This window comes from Ranitomeya variabilis, chromosome 1 (assembly GCF_051348905.1).
Source record: "Ranitomeya variabilis isolate aRanVar5 chromosome 1, aRanVar5.hap1, whole genome shotgun sequence".
In the NCBI taxonomy this organism is placed as follows: domain Eukaryota; kingdom Metazoa; phylum Chordata; class Amphibia; order Anura; family Dendrobatidae; genus Ranitomeya; species Ranitomeya variabilis.
In genome coordinates this window covers 493,990,939-494,010,839 of record NC_135232.1, presented here as the reverse complement: position 1 = coordinate 494,010,839, position 19,901 = coordinate 493,990,939, and the positions used below count along the sequence as shown (strand labels likewise).

At 43.6% G+C, this 19,901-nt stretch overlaps 1 protein-coding gene across 3 annotated transcripts in view; it reads left to right on the top strand.

Annotated features, from left to right (window-relative positions):
* The window catches only part of PCGF3 (polycomb group ring finger 3), a 136,088-nt gene that overhangs the window by 104,430 nt on the left and 11,757 nt on the right, over positions 1 to 19,901 (top strand). For all 3 annotated transcript variants that reach the window (XM_077280845.1, XM_077280938.1, XM_077280893.1), the window contains exons 4-5: positions 15,889 to 15,944; positions 19,698 to 19,808. In XM_077280845.1, coding sequence (XP_077136960.1) covers positions 15,889 to 15,944; positions 19,698 to 19,808 — 167 coding nt within the window. The remainder of the gene's footprint in view (positions 1 to 15,888; positions 15,945 to 19,697; positions 19,809 to 19,901) is intronic.

Below are 19,901 nucleotides of genomic sequence, written 5' to 3'. Positions count from 1 at the left end.
CTGTGGTAGTGGCCGTGCCATGGTACTGCACATACGCCTCGTATTCAAATCAATAGGAAGTGGATGTGTAGTACCCTGCCGCGGCCACTACTTGAAGATCAAGCAGCTTTGGCCAGCAGCCGCAGATGCTGTGAACAGTTGATCGGCGGAGATGCCGGGTGTCAGACCCCGACCGATCAGACATTGATGACATATCCTAAGGATGGGTCATCAATGAAAAGTAGTGGACAACTTCTTTAGTTATTCATTCTCTATTGCTAGATTATGTATATCCTGCAATGCCATTTGTTGTAAGCAGGGCATCAAGCCCTTTTTTTAAAAGCAGGTATATTGTCTGCCCTTAATACTAGAGCTGGGCGGACACCTGGATGTTCGGGTTTGGTGGGTTTGGCTGAACAGTTACAAAAAGTTCGGGTACCAGAACAGTACCCGAACTTGGGCCCCATTCACTTGAATGGAGGGCCCAAACATCCAGTGTTTGATGCATTGTCATGTGCATGACAGTGCGGAAAACACCGCTTCTGATCGTTTTTCTCACAATTCTAATGGAGATATCACCGAGGTCACGACAGTTCAGCCTGGCTGGGAACGCAGCCTCAGTGATCGGAGGTAACCTCGATGACTTCACCGCCAGTCACTGAGGCTGCGCTCACAGCTGCTCATTCACCAGTGGTTCTCAGCCTGGATGGTTGCATTTTGGCACTGTCCAGGTTGAATACTATTTCTCCCCCAGACATGGATTACGGCGTAGGACAAAACGACAGAGGTGAGGGATATTGTTGTTTTATTTATTTTAGTTTTATTACAGGAGAACGAGGGCTTCCATGGAATAGGCATTTGGTGAGTATAACGGTGTTTGTTATTTTTAAATAAATAAGGAAAACTGTGCTTTGTTTTGTTTTATTTCTAATAAAGGACTTTATTCTGGCTGTGTCTTTATTTACCATGTAGCTATAGGATTAGTAATGGATCGGTGTCTTATAGACGCCTCTCCATTACCAAGCCGTGGCTTCAGGTCACCTGACAATACAAAGGTGACATCAACCCCACAAATATGAACCCCACTTGCCACAGCTACAGGGCAAGTGGGAAGAGCCGGGCAAAGTACCAGAATTGGCGCATCTAATAGATGTGCCTTTTCTGGGCAGCTGCAGGCTGCTATTTTTAGGCTGGGGGAGCCAATATCTATGGCCCCTTACCAACCAGAGAATACCAGCCCCCAGCTGGTTGCTTTAACAAGGCTGGTTGTCAAAAATGGGGGGGACCCACACACCTTTCTTTTTTTTTTTAATTATTAATTTAAAAAATACGGCTTTGGGACCCCTCTATTCTTGATAACTAACATTGCTGAAGCTGACAGCTGAGGATGGAGCTCCCAGCTGTGAGTTTTGCCTGGCTGCATAGCAAAAATACAGGGGAACCCTTGCCATTTTTTAAGTTTTTTATTATTATTTACAGCGCAGGAGCCGGCTAGCAGTTGTCCCAATCAGCTGACACCAGTGACCGGAGGTAAACTTTATACCTCTGATCACAGCTGAGTTCTCATGCCGTCTTTTGACAGCGTGGCAACCGTGGCTCTCTGACTGGCGGGGATAGTTTCACCGCCAATCAGAAGCGTTGTTTGTCACACTGTCATGCACATGACGGCGTGACAAACCCCCAGTGTTCGGGCAGCCTAACCCGAACAGTAACACAGGCATCCTGGTAGGTGTATTCGGTACGTATGCCGAACTTTACTGTTCGGGTTCGCCCATCTCTAATTACTACCTCTTGGGGTAGGGCATTCAACATTATGACCGCTCTATTTGTAAAGAACCCTTTCCAATTTATCTGCCGGATTCAGCTTTCCTCCACCCGTAATGAGCACCCCTCCTGGTACTTTTTGTAAAATGTTTTGAAGGAGTAAGTCATGTACCGTCAATAACCGTACCATTAAAACACATGGTCTTCTCTGTATTGATGAGTATTACGCTAGCATCCTCCCTTCCACAATAACCGCTGATTGACAGCTTTTTCCCTCTGCACTGTAATAAAGATAACCACAGTGACATTCTACACAGGAGCTCTATAGATTGTATATAGTGCATAGTGTACAGGTAAATCTAACGATCACCGGTGACATTATACACAGGAGCTCTGTAAATCGCATATGGTGCTGGCAGGACTAGAACCCAGGAGCTCTTATGCACCAGGCAGCAGCTCTTCCCTCTGAGCTATTCAGCTCGCTGGACAGTTCCTTGCTAACGCAGATACTTGTACCTGTGTTGTCTGATTGTCTTCACCTCAATTGAACACCTTATTTTAACCTGGCATAGCACTCTCTTCCTTGCGAGATTATTGTGCTACCAGCTCCTAGTCAGGCTTCTTTTCACCTGCTGCTTCATTCTAAGATTACATTGCTGCTCCTGTGTACTGACTTCTTGCCTATCCCTGACTATGCTACGAGCTGCTCCTTTAAACTATATTGCTGCTCTTGTGTACTGTCTGTTGCAGCCCAACTGAGGCAGCAAGTTGCTGAACTTCAGAATTTTGGAGCCATGTATCAAGAAAAATGTTATAAATTGCAAACTCAAGTGTTGGGTCAGCAAAAAGAAATTGAGTTACAGAGGCAACTTCTGGATTTCTGCAACTCCAGTCAAACGCACGCATGCCACTGCCCGCAAAGTTAAGTTACCATGGATTCCTAACTCAATGCCATATCTATTTTCAGGTGCATCCTTCTCCGTTTACCAGTGACAGGAAAAGGGTTCTGTTCATCATTAATCTCCTTACTGATGTGGCTCTTGCATGGGCCTCATCTTAGGTGGAAAAGAATTCTGACCTCCTTTGTTTCCTTCATCACAGCTATGGATCAAGTGTTTGATGACCCGAATCTTTGTGCTACAGCTGAAACCAAATTACATAACCTATGTCAAGGGTGGCGCTCTGTAGCTGAATATACCTCTGAATTCTGCCTCTGGGTGGCAGACACCCCATGGAATTTAGCTGCCCAAAGGAGTCAATTTCGCCGAGGATTATCAGAGCTAATAAAGGATGAACTTGCAAGGATCGAGACCCCTCATAACTTGGAGGACTTTATTCAACTATGCATCTAAATTGATCAGATACTGCATGAGCGAAGAAAGGAAAGGCTGCGAGTATTTGGAAATATCCCTACCTACTCCTTTACTCAATCAACATTAAAAAACCAACAGGAAATGGAAAGTGTGCCTGAACTTGTGCAAATTGATGTAATCCGAAAACCTCTCTCAGCAGTAGAGATGGAGAGGTGATGTACAGAGAATTTGCCTCTTTTGTGGGGTCTCTGGACATTTTGGCATTAATTGTCCTAATAAAAGGGCCATAGCCTTCACAAATGCCGAAGCTGCAAGAATTTAGGCCTTTCTGAACAGCTAGATCCTGTTATGTAGACCATCTCATCTGTAATGCAGGATAAAGGCAAAGAGTGATCACCATCTTCTCATTTTGTTGTTCCCATACAGGTCATAATTGGGGGCCAAAAATACAATGCTCTGCCTTGTTAGATTGTGGAGTAGGAGTGAATTTCACGGACTTAAAATTTACACTTGATAATAATATTGCAAGTAGGACTAAATCCATGCCAATCGATATGGAAACTGTGGATGGATCACCTTTATCAACTGGACCTGTTACTCATCAGACAATTAAACTTGAAATTTATATTGAACCAAATTGTCATGAATCTAATTTATGAGAGCCGGAAGGCAATATCCATGCACTAAGGCTTACAAGAGCTTTTCATCAGAGACGCCAGCTCCTGAGGTGTCTAGAGGTCATCCTAGAAGGAGGGGAGCACTGTCGGGACTAGAACCCAGCAGCTCCGGTGCACCAGGCAACAGCTCTTCCCTCTGTGCTTTTCAGCTCGCTGGACAGTTCCGTACTGAGTTCCTGATTGACTCCACCCTAATTGAACACCCTAATTAAACCTGGCATAGCATTCCCTTCCTTGCGAGATTGAGCTACCAGCCCCTAGTCAAGCTTCCTTTCACCTGCTTGTTCATTCTAAGATTACATTGCTGCTCCTGTGTACCGACTTATTGGCTATTTCTGACTACGTGCTGGTGCTGACCCTGGTGCATTATGTACAGGTAAATCTAGTGATCACTGGTGACATTCTACACAGAAGCTCTGTGTATAAGTAATACAGTGATCACCAGAGACATTATACTTAGGAGCTCTGTATCGTATATGATGCATAGTGTACAGCTAAATCTAGTGATCACCGGTGACCTTATACACAGGAGCTCTGTATATAGTGTCAGTGTACAGGTAAATCTAATATGCAAATTGCCTCTTTTGCATATTTAATTTCCCAGAGGAGCATTGTACGGCAAATAAGCCTCCTTACCTTGACAAGCCAGAGATGGTATGTCACTCTCCATAAGGAGAAATGATACCACTTAGACCCCAGGTAAATCTAGTAATCACAGGTGACATTATTCACATGAGCTCTGTAGATCGTATATAGTGCCATACTGTACAGCTAAATCCAGTGATCATCAGTGACCTTATACACAGGAGCTCTGTAGATTATATATAGTGCACAATGTACAGGTAAATCTAGTGATCACCAGTGACTTTATACATAGAAGCTCTGTAGATCGTATATAGTGCCATACTGTACAGGTAAATCCAGTAATCATTGGTGACATTATACACAGGAGCTCTGTAGATCGTATATAGTGTCATACTGTACAGGTAAATCCAGTAATCACTGGTGACATTATACACAGGAGCTCTGTAGATCGTATATAGTGCCATACTGTACAGGTAAATCCAGTAATCATTGGTGACATTATACACAGGAGCTCTATAGATCATATATAGTGCAAAGTTTACAGGTAAATCTAATGATCATCAGTGACATTTATACACAGGAGCTCTGTATATAGTGTCGGTGTACAGGTAAATCCAGTGATAATCCGTGACATTATACACAGGAGCTCTATAGATCGTATATAGCGCACAATGTACAAGTAAATCTAGTGATCACCAGTGACTTTATACACATGAGCTCTGTAGATCGTGTATAGTGCCATACTGTGCAGGTAAATCCAGTGATCATCAGTGACCTTATACACAGGAGCTCTGTAGATTATATACTGTACAGTTCACAATGTTCAGGTAAATCTAGTGATCACCAGCGACATTATACATGGGAGCTCTGTAGATCGTATATAGTGCATAGTGTACAGGTAAATCTAGTGATCACCAGTGACATTTATACACAGGAGCTCTGTAGATCATATATAGTGCCATACTGTACAGGTAAATCCAGTGATATTATTAACATGCGCTCTGTAGATTGTATATAGTGGACATCACTATCACTAGTCATCACTGGTGACATTTATACAAATGAGCTTTGCAGATCGTATATGGTGCATAGTGTACAGGTAAATCCATTGATCACCAGTGACCTCTCCAATTCAAGTAATTTATTTTCACTTTTCCTCTTCATCTGTAGTTGCACAGACAACTATAACCGATTACTTATATAGCATGCTCCTTAATTTTTTCCCCCCACTTAAACACACTACAAGATCGAGTAGAAGAGTTCCATAGTGCCACACTGGAGCCCTACACAGTAACAGTACTTCTCTTTTGTCTCCCCCCCCCCCCCCCCATGCAGAAAAAAGAGGCCCTAAAAAGAAATTCTAATACAGTAATGATGTTCCTTTTTGTGACCCCGTAGATTAGAAATATCCTCCTCCTGTTGCCCCCGTACAGTATTAATGCATTTGTTGCCTCAATTACAGCAGTATTGCTCCCTCCCCAGTGGCACCCATACCTAGTAACATGCATTGTTCTGTTCACATACAGTAAGTGTACACCTTTTATACCTGCATACAGATGGAATGCCCCAAATTGTGGCCACAGAGGTTAATTATAATGCATGCAGCCACAAGGAGGCCATTATTAATGTCTCCTCAATACAGTTGGAATGTCCCAAATTGTATCCAGACAAATTATTAATCATGTATGAGGCCACAAGGAGGCCATTATCAATGTCACCTGTTGTGGCCCTATACATTAATAAAGTCCTCAATTCCTCCCCCATGAAGTAATAATGTTCCCTAACTTGATCCATGAAATAATAATGTCCTCCAATTGGCCCCAATATAGTGGTAGTAATCCCCATTTTGGCCCCAATATAGTGGTAGTAATCCCCATTTTGGCCCCAATATAGTGGTAGTAATCCCCATTTTGGCCCCAATATAGTGGTAGTAATCCCCATTTTGGCCCCAATATAGTGGTAGTAATCCCCATTTTGGCCCCAATATAGTGGTAGTAATGCCCATTTTGGCCCCAATATAGTGGTAGTAATCCCCATTTTGGCCCCAATATAGTGGTAGTAATGCCCATTTTGGCCCCAATATAGTGGTAGTAATCCCCATTTTGGCCCCAATATAGTGGTAGTAATGCCCATTTTGGCCCCAATATAGTGGTAGTAATGCCCATTTTGGCCCCAATATAGTGGTAGTAATCCCCATTTTGGCCCCAATATAGTGGTAGTAATGCCCATTTTGGCCCCAATATAGTGGTAGTAATCCCCATTTTGGCCCCAATATAGTGGTAGTAATGCCCATTTTGGCCCCAATATAGTGGTAGTAATGCCCATTTTGGCCCCAATATAGTGGTAGTAATCCCCATTTTGGCCCCAATATAGTATTGACGTCCACATTTTTGGCCCCAATGTAGCACTGGGTGATTCAAAAAGGATAGTGAAAAATGATAGACTCTGTATTCATGACGAAAGATCATAGCACAAATTAATTAACATGGAAAGACCGATTATCTCTCCGAGTTTTATCTATACACTACAAAAGTTCAAAGTAATTTCCATTGGTGACGCGGCAGATGTGTAGACAGTAGTCCAGTTCTGTGCAAATGCCTGCCAGCAGATCCTCTAATACAGCCTTCAGTGGTTCAGTGATGTGTAGTCTCAGGTCAATACACCAATAGAAGGAGGTCTGGGAGCTTCAACGGGATCCACAGGCAGCACCAAATGGGTAGAGCCAAATCAGAAGGCAGGTGGGTGCTCGCAAGGCTGGTGAGCACAGCCAAACAGGAAAATATAGGAGGCCACCAATATTGCGCTGGCCTCCATGTTTGCCGGATCTAACACCCTGTGACTTCATTCTGTGGGGCCACCTCAAAGACTGCCCCCAGGCCACAGGCTCTGACCAACCTGAGAAAAGGCGTCAATGAAACAGTTGAGTCCATATCCGGGGATATGCTGGCATGCATCTGAAAAGAAGTAGACTACCGCAAGGAGAATTGCCATGTCACCAATGAAAATCACTTTAGACATTTGTAGTATAGAGAGAGGTTTCACATTAATAAATTTGTGTTCTCTGTTATGAATACCTAGGTTCTAATTATGCCTCATTGTTTTAGATTCATACTTTAGTAATATTCCCCATTTTGATGCTCTTCACATAGGAAATAGATAATTCTTTGTTTCTTAATTTCTAAGGTTATTTACACCACATAATTGGGCAACCCCTTTAAGCCAATGATTAGCCTCTGAAGTCCATTTAATAAATGACATTAAGTGGCTGTCGGACACTTAGTGGTCGGGAGATAGACTTGAAGTAATGCTTTAGTACATATATGACTAAAAAGGATTAGTTGGCCATGACAGATTGATTGTGAGCAGCTGATGAGTTGGGAGAGACTGCTGCTCACCATATCTCCACCTCTATATGTGGTCACTGTGTAAATTGAGAACTGTTTGTATCACACATGCCTGTGTGTATGGAGATGTGCAGATCTCCTGGATTGAATACTTTTGCTAAAGGACTAAGACTTGGTACCCACGATCCGGAAATGTTCACTGAGCCATGCGGATTTACCGCATCCAATACATTTCTATTGATGTAATTTCTGTTGCAGAGACTAGCTTATCCGCAAGAGAAATTGACATGTTGCGGTCTGTTCATCTCCACGGGCATCTGTGGATGCATAGTGGGCATGGGATTTCTTGAAATCCCATTCACTATGCTGTAATATCTGGCCGCTGCGGGTTTGTCTCTGCATAAATATTCAGCATCGAACCCACAGCAGTTCCTGATTGTGGGCACATACCCTAAGAAACTGGACTTTAAAGGGAATCTGTCACCTCATTTTTCATATATAAGCTGCGGCCACCGCCATTTGGGGCTTATCTATAGCATTCTGCAATGCTGTAAATAAGCCCCCGATGTAACCTGAAAGATAAGAAAAACAAGTTACCGTATATATCGGTACTCGAGTATACACTGTGTGCAGAATTATTAGGCAAGTTGTATTTTAGAGGATTATTTTTATTATTGATCAACAACTATGTTCGCAATCAACCCAAAAGACTCATAAATATCAAAGCTTAATATTTTTGGAAGTTGGAGAGGTTTTTTTTTAGATTTGGCTATCTTAGGAGGATATCTGTTTGTGCAGGTAACTATTACTGTGCATAATTATTAGGCAACTTAATAAAAACAAATATATTCCCATCTCACTTGTTTATTTTCACCATGTAAACCAATATCACTGCACAAAATTTAGAAATAAACATTTCTGACATGCAAAAACAAAACCCCCCAAAATTAGTGACCAATATAGCCACCTTTCTTTATGATGACACTAACAGCCTTCCATCCATAGATTCTGTCAGTTGCTTGATCTGTTTACGATCAACATTGCGTGCAGCAGCCACCACAGCCTCCCAGACACTGTTCCGAGAGGTGTACTGTTTTCCCTCCCTGTAGATCTCACATTTTATGATGGACCACAGGTTCTCTATGAGGATCAGATCAGGTGAACAAGGGGGCCATGTCATTATTTTTTCTTCTTTGAGACCTTTACTGGCCAGCCACGCTGTGGAGTAGTTGGAGGCATGTGATGGAGCATTGTCCTGCATGAAAATCATGTTTTTCTTAAAAGATAACGACTTCTTCCTGTACCACTGCTTGAAGAAGTTGTCTTCCAGAAAATTGCAGTAGATCTGGGAGTTGAGCTTCACTCCATCCTCAACCCGAAAAGGTCCCACAAGTTCATTTTTAATGATACCAGCCCATACTAGTACCCCACCTCCATCTTGCTTGCTGGGTCTGAGTTGGTGTGGAGCTCTCTGCCCTTTACTGATCGAGCCTCTGGCCCATCCATCTAGCCCATCAAGAGTCACTTTCATTTCATCAGTCCATAAAACCTTTGAAAAGTCAGTCTTAAGATATTTCTTGGCCCAGTCTTGACGTTTTATCTTATGTTTCTTGTTCAAAGGCGGTCGTTTTTCAGCCTTCCTTACCTTGGCCATGTCCCTGAGTATCGCACACCTTGTGCTTTTTGTTACTCCAGTAACGTTGCAGCTCTGAAATATGGCAAAACTGGTGGCAAATGGCATCTTGGCAGCTTCACAATTGATTTTCCTCTATTAAAGGGCAGTTATTGTGTGCCTTTTTTGCCCAACACGCTTCTTGCGACCCTGTTGGCTATTTGCCATGAAACGCTTGATTGTTCAGTGATCACTCTTCAAAAGCTTTGCAATTTCAAGACTGCTGCATCCCTCTGCAAGACGTCTCACAATTTTGGACTTTTCAGAGCCCTCAAATCTCTCTTCTGACCCATTTTGCCTAAGGAAAAAAGTTGCCTAATAATTAAGCACACCTTATATAGGGTTTTGATGTCATTAGACAACACCCCTTCTCATTACAGAGATGCACATCACCTGATTTACGTAATTGGTAGTTGGCTCTCAAGCCTGAACAGCTTGGAGTAGGACAACATGTATAATAAGTATCATGTGATCAAAATACAACTTGCCTAATAATTCTGCACACAGTGTAAGCCGAGATTTTCAACCCATTTTTTTTTAGCCTGAAAGTGCCCCTCTCGGCTTATACTCAAATCATTGTCCCAGGGGGTCGGCGGGGGAGGGGGTGCTGCGGCTGTCACATACTCAACTGCTCCTGGTGCAGTCCCTGCATCTCCAATGGTCTCCAGGCGCCGGCAGCTCTTCCTGTGTTGAGTGCTCACATGGTACCGCTCATTACAGTAATGAATGTGGATGCGACTCCACTTCCATAGGGATGGAGCCGCATATTCATTACTGTACTGAGTGGTACCAATGACCGTTCAATGCTGGAAGAAGCTGTCAGCGCCCGGAGACCATCTGTCAGTGAGAAGCAGGGACCATGCCGGGAGCAGGTTAGTATAATGAGTAGGATGAGTATTGCGCGATATTCACCTGTCCCCGTTCCACCGCCGGGCGCCGCCCCGTCTTCCGTATCCTCTGGCTGTGAAGTGGTTAGTGCCCGCCCTCTGCCTGAACAGTCACTGCAGAGGACGCGGAAGACGGAGCGACGCCCGGCGATGGAACGGGGAGAGGTGAATATTGCAAGTGCCGAGGGCCTGAGCGACGAGAGGTGAGTATGTCATTTTTTTTCTAATCGCAGCAGCATATGGGGCAAATGTTTCTATGGGGCATCTTATGGGGCCATAATCAACCTTTATGCAGCATTATATGGAGCAAATGTGTCTATGGAGCATTTTATGGGGCCATAATCAACCTTTATGCAGCATTGTATGGGGCAAATGTTTCTATGGAGCATCTTATGGAGCCATTATTAACCTTTATGCAGCATTGTATGGGGCAAACGTCTCTGGAGCATCTTATGGGGCCAAAATCAACCTTTATGCAGCATTATATGGGGCGCATTTTCTATGGAGCATCTTATGGGGCCATTATTAACCTTTGTGCAGCATTATATGGGGCATATTTTAATATGGAGCATCTTATGGGGCCCATCATAAACTTTATGGAGCATTATATGGGGCATATTTTGTATGGAGCATCTTATGGGGCCCATCATGAACTGTATGGAGCATTATATGGGGCTCCTGATTCAATATGGATTTTCAAAAACACTTCACCTACTGATGTCTCAATTAATTTTACTTTTATTGGTATCTATTTTTATTTTTTAAATTTGCCAGTAGCTGCTGCATTTTCCACCCTAGGCTTATACTCGAGTCATTAAGTTTTCCCAGTTTATTGTGGCAAAATTAGGGGTCTCTGCTTATACTCGGGTCGGCTTATACTCTAGTATATACGGTAGATTATACTCACCCAGGGGCGGTCCGGTGCAGTCCGGGTCCGATGGGCGTTGCAGGTCCAGGTCCGGTGCCTCCCATCTTCATACGATGTCGTCATCCTCCTTGCTTCGTGTCGCGGCTCCTGCACAGGCGTACTGATTTGCCCAGTTGAGGGCAGAGTAAAGTACTGCAGTGTGCAGGCGCCGGGCCTCTCTGAGCTTTCCCGGTGCCTTCGCACTGCAGTACTTTGATCTGCCCTCAACAGGGCAGGGAATTATGCTTGTGCATGAGCCGCGACAGAAGCAAGGAAGAGGACATCATCCCATGAAGATGGGAGGCGCCGGACCCGGACCGCACTGGACCGGCCCTGGGTGAGTATAATCTAACTTGTTTTTCTTATCTTTCAGGTTACATCGGGGGCTTATCTACAGCATTACAGAATTCTGTAGATAAGCCCCTAATGACGGTGGCCGCAGCTTATATGCGAAAAATGAGGTGATAGATTCCCTTTAAGCTAGGTAGGCGTGCTAACCATCACTATCGTATGGACTTTATGCTTCATACTGTACCATTTGACCCGGACAATGGCTGTATTTGTGTTTTTTGTGATGTGGTTTGAGGGCAGCAATAAACCAGACCGCTCCTGTAGTACCTCAGATCACTCCCAAGTGAGTAGAATTGTTACAACATGTATAATCTACATAGTCGTTAATTTTTATACCTTGTACTGATCCTAATTTAGTCTGTAGAATAATTTCAAACTACATTCTAAGCTTTCCAGGCTTCTGTCTGCAAAGTAAATTCTGTTGAAACTTGCATTCTGAGAACAGTAGTCTTTACACCTGACACAATACTACTTGCAGAGTTGTATTGTGAGCCAGCCAGAGAACAATTCTCATGAGTGACTAGTCAAAAAGGTGGGTCCCCAGCGGCTACCTCCTGCCCACTCTCCTTGAATGATAGGTCTTTCCCTGCTTATAGGGACCAGTCAGTCACGGTGAGCGGTCAGTTTCCAATGTATGCATTTCTCTGAAATGCTTCAGCGTTTAAAGGTTAAATATATGTGGCTGAGATCATACAACCAATGTATAATGCATGCTGTGGATCGATCAGCATGCATCAGCTGTCGTCAAGATGTCTTCTGTCTAGTAAAAGAGATCTCATTAAAAAATACCACCAGAAAGTGGTAAACCAAACAGAAATATTGTTAATGCCTGTACTTGTGACCTCTCAATATTTGTACAGGTCTATTGGGGACAATTTTTTGGTGGTGAAGTCTTTTTAGGTGCACATGCATAATGGAGGGACAGTGGTATCTTCTTAACTATTAATAGGAGAATGGACTGATTCATTTGTTTGAACTATAAGAAATCATGGTATATACTTTTTAGATAATAATTAAAATGTTCCTTTCCCCCATAATGGCACCACACGAGAGAGGGGATCCTCCCATCAAGGACAGGGACCTAGTAGACTAAAAGGGTGGAACCTGTCCCCTGCATCATTTGGTTCCCTGTCCTTGAGGAGAACCTATATCTGAAGATTAGGTGTAGAAGACTGAAGATAAAGGCTTATTTAGGCTTGGCCCAGTTGCCTGGAAGAGTGGCTCTGTGCCTGTAGCGCCAGTGTCTGGTCCCGGAGGTGCGCTGCAGGTCCAGTTGACTCATGCTGGCATTCAGACGTCAGCGTCCGAGACATTCCATGTGTCTGCTGGCCACTGCGTTTTCCTGGGTCTGCTGGGAGTGGCACGCCCTGATGATGAGCGCATCAGGGACTTTTGACCCATAACCATAACTTCACTTCTGGGGGGTCTGGAGGAGGCGTACACATGGAGGGAGAAAACTGGTCCCTCATTTATAGGGTGCTCTGACCACCAGAGAGCGAGTTTTGCTCCGTCTCACCTTTCCACTGTGGTTATGGAAGAGGGGCAGAAGCAACAACAAGAGATGCAGCACCAGCATCAGAGTAGGTGCAGCAGTGGCAGTTGCACAAGGCCAGCCAAAGAAGCAGACTGGATTGTGATGGATCCACCGACTCCAGGGTAGAACAAACATGACCTGATCCCGCCTCCAAATCCAAAACCTTTACTAAGCGACTGAGTGATGAGTGATATTTGTGAAGGTTCACCATGGTAATAATGTCCTTTTTCTGGAGGGTCAACTAAGGGATAATGTTCCGAGAGAAAAGATCATGGACAATTTACCACTAATGCCGGGAGCAGCAGCATTTCTTGCAGATACCTTGGTACACTTGCTGAGGTTGGCAGCCAGATCAACTTGCCTTTCTATCGCTGCTCGTAAAGCGCTATAATTCAAATGCTGGCTGGGGGATGTCCAATCTAAAACCAAATTGTGTTCCCTCCCATGTGATGGAGAATGTTTGGACCTGATCAGACAAAGCTGATGATTGAAAGAAGGGATTTCCCATTTTGTCCAACCCGGAGAATAAAAAGTCCTTTTGGCAGAGAAGATTCTGCCAGAAAAGACCTCCCAGCGATCAAGATAAAGAAGTCTTGGAAGAAATAGTTAGCCCTGGAAGCAGAAGTTACAGGTCTGGTCCAGAAACAGGTTCTCATTGAAGTACCATTCCATGAGAGAAAAAAGGAATTCTATTCAACCCCCTTGATAAAGAACCCAGATGTCACCTTCAGGACCATCATCATTTTGAACAATCTGAACAAATTCCTGATGCATTGACCTTTCAAAATGGAGTAAAATAATCTGCTCTAAAACTTTTGTTCCCAGACTGACTAACATGGCACTCAGAAAAGCAAGTTTTTTGTCGGGCACCCTGTCTTTATGTATTCCTGTAGTAATATGGGCTCAATTGTATTCCAGACAATTGTAGCAGGAGATACTGATAGGTTAAAGAATGCTGAGAGGGTGTTTGAAAGGAAAATTAAATCTTTCTTAAGTGGCACCCAATGCCCTCTAATGGTGGCTAAGCAGAGAGAATCTGTCAGCAGGGGTTTCTTGGGTAAATCAGGTTATACAGATGTCATGGCTACAAATGCAAGCAAAAGTGTATGGGAAACACATCTGAGAGACTGTGTAGTCCATGGTGTTTGGTCAGAACACGAGAAATTCCTCCAACATGAAAGAACGTCTGACAGTACAATATGTGAAGAATTTTCTTTGTCTCTAAAGCGATCATGTTCATATCCTGTCAGACAATCGAACAAGGGTGGCTTACATCAACCATAAAGGGGAACAAGATCTTGCTCCTTGATGGCAGCAACAGAGGAAATTATCCAGATGGCAGAAAAGCATGTCTCATCATTAACAGTGTTGCACATATAAAAGAAAGAACGACTTGGCAGACTTCATAAGTCTGATCGAATAGGATCTAATACTCTGAAAAGCTTTTGCATTGCAGGGCACTAGACCAGTGTTTCGCAGGGAGCAGAAGCATGCAAGCCACCGTCCCTGGGTGACCCTGCATCCATTTTTCGGCCTGGGGTCCCCATAAAGACAATTGGCACAACTATTGGAAGCAGCTTCAAAGGGGTTAAATGCCCGCGATCCATGCTACACCCATCGTGGGCGTTTCTGCAGGGTGTCAGCTCTCATGTAGAGCCAACACCCTCATTTAATTGCTGTGGCACTTTGCGCGGGCTCACGTCATCATCACTCAGTTAACATAGAGCGGTTTGCGGGAACACACCTCCAGCATCACCGTGCATATATGGCGCATGTTGTGAAGGAGATAATGCCCCATTTACACAGATTTTAGAAGATAGTTATTCTAGGACCAGGTCCATCCTACCTTCCAAAAGTAACCATGAAATGTCATAGGAGTCAGGAGATTATTCTTCTCTCCTTTTCACTGTTCCTAGAAACCCAAAGAGGAAAAACTTCACACTCTGGACAATGGTAGTTCTTTAATAAATTACATGTCAGTAAAACAAATATGGAGGAACAGCCAGTTGTTGGTTTCCTTCCAGGGCCATAGGAAAGGCCTAAAAGTCTCTAGGGGTTTCTAGATGGATTAGGGAAGTCATTAAGTTAGCCTACTAAGTTAGAACATAAAACCTCATTCTACTACAGCTGTCGTGACTTCCTGGGCAGAGAGGGCGGAGGTGTCTTTCGACCAGATATATAAGGAAGCAAAATGGTTCTCTACTTCAGCCTTCTATAAGCACTATAGGCTTGATCTGCCCTTTTCTGCTGATCTTTCCTTTGTGAGCAGTGTTCTACCTAGGGTGGATTTCTTTTCTCCGGTAAATCTTGTGTGGTGTTGTCATGGGGAAAGGAGAATACTAATTTTTTTACCTGTAATTGGATTTTCCAGAGCCCATGACAGCACCCCAACACCCCCGTCACTGGTATTGGTGTGCACTAAAAGAATTTTAGGTGTATAGTTCAGATGGTGTTGTAGCTTATGGTATATACAGAACTGTCTTGTAGGTCCTCTCATGCTCTGTAACCCAACTGATGTGGGGGCGAAGTTACCCCCTTTTTATTCAGAAGGTTCCTCTACTTGATGGGTGGATCTCCTCTCTTGTGTGGTGATGTAATGACCCATGGAAAATCCCCTTAAAGGTAATTTAATCTATCTGATGAAAGAAATTATTCCTCCTTGTGACTGTTCCAAAATAAGAATAGGTTCTTGTGGGGAGGTCAGTATGAAACCTGCTCTCTTCTTGTCTGTGTGCCAGTCATGTATTAAAGAAAGCAAGGCTAGGGCTGCTAATTATTGTATTAGTAAAAAAGTAATCTACGGAATAACATGTGCATCTAGATATACAAGCACACTATTGTTTTTGCTGTTATTTATATAATACTTTTTTTCCAGTCATGATCGAACAATGCAAGATATCGTTTACAAACTGGTGCCAGGTCTCCAAGAAGGTAGGCAATATCTTTGCAGATGACATGGGGTTAAGTAAATGTTGAAAACCGTATAGCAATGCACTAGATATCTGCATTTCAATCAGTTATGCATTTTTGTGAGTCATTGTGTTAAAATGGTTTGTACAATAGTAGAACTGTAAAATTATAGCATTCAGTTTACCCGTGTACAAGGGATGGTTTCACTTCTTTCCGTTTCAGTTTCCATATTTGCAGATGTCCTCTACCTTTTGTAGGGGTATTCTATTATAAAATAACAATAAAAGTTTGAAGCTTTGAGGAGAAGTGGCAGATATAAAAGTTTAGTGTCTATAAAAGTAAGGCTATGCTCTTTAATAAATTAAATATTAAATATTTGCCAGTCCTAAGCTGATGATTTTAGTATATATAAGTTATTGTAAAAATGCTAAAAAGTAAGATTAATGCAACTGCATGACTTTCTAGCATGTCAACCCCGAACTTCCGAAATACAGAATTCCACGGCTGCCACTCTAGCAGTGAAAGGGCAAGATCTTGTGAGATCTTGATCTCTGCATTAACCCAGCGCTGCCGTGTACTTGATTAAGCTTTTACTTCCCATCATTACAGCGGTCAGAGAGTACTGAGTGTGAGATCTCACTCCTTCACTGTGAAAAGGTCCATGATAGTTTTGGCTTCCCTTGCTGCGTTTGCTAGAAACTTGGACCATTTTGGGGACATTAGAGGCTTTTATAAAATATTGTAAGAAGTGCTCATATTTAGTAAAATGATCAGTCTGGGTTGCCCACTCTTAAATAAAGGGAACCCCCATATTGGTTATAGGTACTCTTTTTAAAAGGAACCTGTCACCAGCTTTTTCCCATATAACCTACGACCACCACCTTTTAGCTCCAAGTGACAGCATTTTAAAATGTTGTATATATGACTCCATTTCGCCAGGTAAGTAAACAAAAAAACAACCTTTATTATACTCGTCTACAGGGTGGTCCAGGCCGATGGCCATCACTGGTCTTCAGCCTGCACCTTCTCCCTTCTTGCGATCCATCCCCCATCCCTGCTTCGTGTGCATCCTATGTCATCCACAGTGTTCCCCTTTGCACTCCTGCACAGGTGCACTTCTCTCTGCCCTGCTGAGGGCAGAGCAAAATACTGTAATGTGCTGGCGCTCTTTCGCCTTTCCCCGCGCATGCGCAAAACAGTACTTTGCTCCTCCCTTGGCAAGACAGAGAGAAGTGCGCCTGTGCAGGAGTGTGGATGATGTAGGACACATCAGCCACATGAAGCAGAGACAGTGGACGGCATCTCAAGAATAGAGGAGGCACTGGCCCAAAACCAGCGACAAAAATTCTTCCTGACGTGTGCAAACCTCATCAAGTACAAAAAACATCTGATTGCTGTGCTTGCCAACAAAGGATTTGCCACCAACTATTAAGTCTTGTTTGCCAGAGTGATCAATTACTTATTTTCATTGCAAAATGCAAATAAATGTATATACTTTATACAACGTGATTTTCTGGATTTTATTTTTGACATTCTATCTTTAAGATTAACCAACCCTTAAAATTATAGACTGTTCATGTTATTGTTATTGTTAGTGGGCAAACTTACAAAATCAGCAAGGTATCAAATAATTATTTCCTTCACTCGTATTTTTTGGACTATAAGATGCACCTTTTTCCTCCAAAAAGGTGCGTCTTATAGTCCGGATATACCGGCTTTGGCTGAGGTGGGATAGCGGCATCGGCGAAGCAGCGGGTCACAGGAGGCTGGAGCCGGTGGCTGCGGCTAACTCCTGTGCCCGCTGCTAAAGAGAAATATTCACTGCATTCCATGGGCATGGAGGGCAATAAATATTAATTTCTCTTTAGCATCCTGGTCTGATTGGCCCCCATCCCAGTCCTGGTATGCATGGCCCCATCCTTATGATTGGTCCCACTCACCTTCATCCATCCTTGTATGCATGGCCCCATCCTTATGATTGGCCCTCACCCACCTTCCCCCATCCTGGTATGCATGGCCCCATCAGAAAACATTAAAAAAACCAAACCATTACACTTACCTTCCCGGTGCTCCTTTGCAGCGTCCTGCTCTGTTGCCACCAGCTAGTTTATGCTTGTAAGCAGCGTATGGCAGGGATGTCATGCGCTGCTCGCAAGCCAAAGGGCAGGTACCAGAGTATTCACTGCTCTGCATGACGGGACACTGCGCGCAGAGAGCAGTGCGTATTCATTGCTCTTCAGTAGCTTTGCGCGCTACTGAAGAGCAGTGAATACTCATTGCTCTCTGCACGCACAGTCCTAGCGTGCAGAGCAGTGAGTATTTCAGCAGCTGTGCTCTGCTTGTGAGCAGCACATGACATCCCTGCCATGCGCTGCTTACAAGCATAAAGAAGCTGCTGGCACTGGAGCAGGACGCTGTGAGGGAGCGCTGGGAAGGTAAGTGTAATGGTTTGGTTTTTTAATGTTTTGTGATAGGGCCATGCATAACAGGATGGGGGTGAAGTTCAATTATAAGGATGGGGCCATGCATACGAGGACAGCGATGGGGGTCAATCATATCAGAATAGGGATGGGGCCATGCATACCAGGATAGGGATAGGGCCATGCATACTAGGACGAGATGGGGGCCCTGCATGCCAGGATAGGGATGGGGCCATGCATACTAGGACAAGATGGGGGCCCTGCATAGCAGTATAAGGATGGGGCCATGCATACTAGGATGAGACGGGGCCCTGCATACCAGGGTAGGGATAGGGCCATGCATAATAGGATGAGATGGGGGCCCTGCATACCAGGATAAGGATGGGGGCCATGCATACTAGGATGAGATGGGGGGCCCTGCATACCAGGACAGGGATGGGGGTCATGCATACTAGGACAAGATGGGAGCCCTGCATACCAGGATAAGGATGGGGACCCTGCATACCAGGATAGGGATGGGGCGATGCATACTAGGACGGGATGAGGGCCCTGCATACCAGGATAGGGATGAGGGTGATCAATTCCTATCAGGATAGGGATGAGGATCTATGCATACCAAGATAGGGATAAGGGGGCCATGCATGCCAGGTTATGAATGAGGGGGCCATGTGTATAAGAATGTGGATGAGTGGACCATATATTCCAGGAAAGGGGATATTAAGTACAGAATTGACCACATTTTTTTTGCTTCAAGTTTTTTCCCTAATTTCCTCCTCTAAAACCTATGTGCGTCTAATGGTCCGGGGTGCGTCTTATAGTCTGAAAAATATGGTAGATATAGCCTTAGACATCTAGCTTCTATCAATAACTAGCTAAAATAACCCATCCTGACTGCAGACTTCTTCAAAGGCTATCCATACCGATCACGATTATCTGCAAAATTGAGAAATTTTGAAAGTCAAAACTAATTTCAAGCAATTTTCTACTAAAGATTATGAACAATTTTAAAATCTTTACTGTAATTGAATTATGTATGTATGTAAAATCAAGTTTTGCGTTCACCATCTTATACTGGCATATTTATTTCTACACTTAAAGGGAATCTGTCAGCAGGTTTTTGCGTTTTAAACGGAGAGCAGCAACATTTTAGGGACACAGACTCTTTACAGTGATGTATCACTGCTGCTTATTGTAGTTTCAATAAGATTGGTGTTTAGTCAGCAGAAGATTATGACTAGAGGATTTGTTGTCTTGTGCTATGTAGTTCTTTTCCGCACCATTTGTTCTCTCCATGAATTTCAACTATATATTAATTCACTCCTTGTAATTGTTATTTTGGATCTTTTACTTGTAGCTGAAATTCGTAAACAAAGAGAGTTCTATCACAAACTCGGAATGGAAGTGCCTGGTGACATCAAAGCGGAACCTTGCGCAGCTAAGCAGCATGTAGAGACTGTTCGAAATGGTATGATTCTCTTTTATTAATGGTCAATGTTTTACATCTCATGTAATGCTGTTCTCCAGGATGGCAAATATGTGGCCTATTCTTAGGATGGGC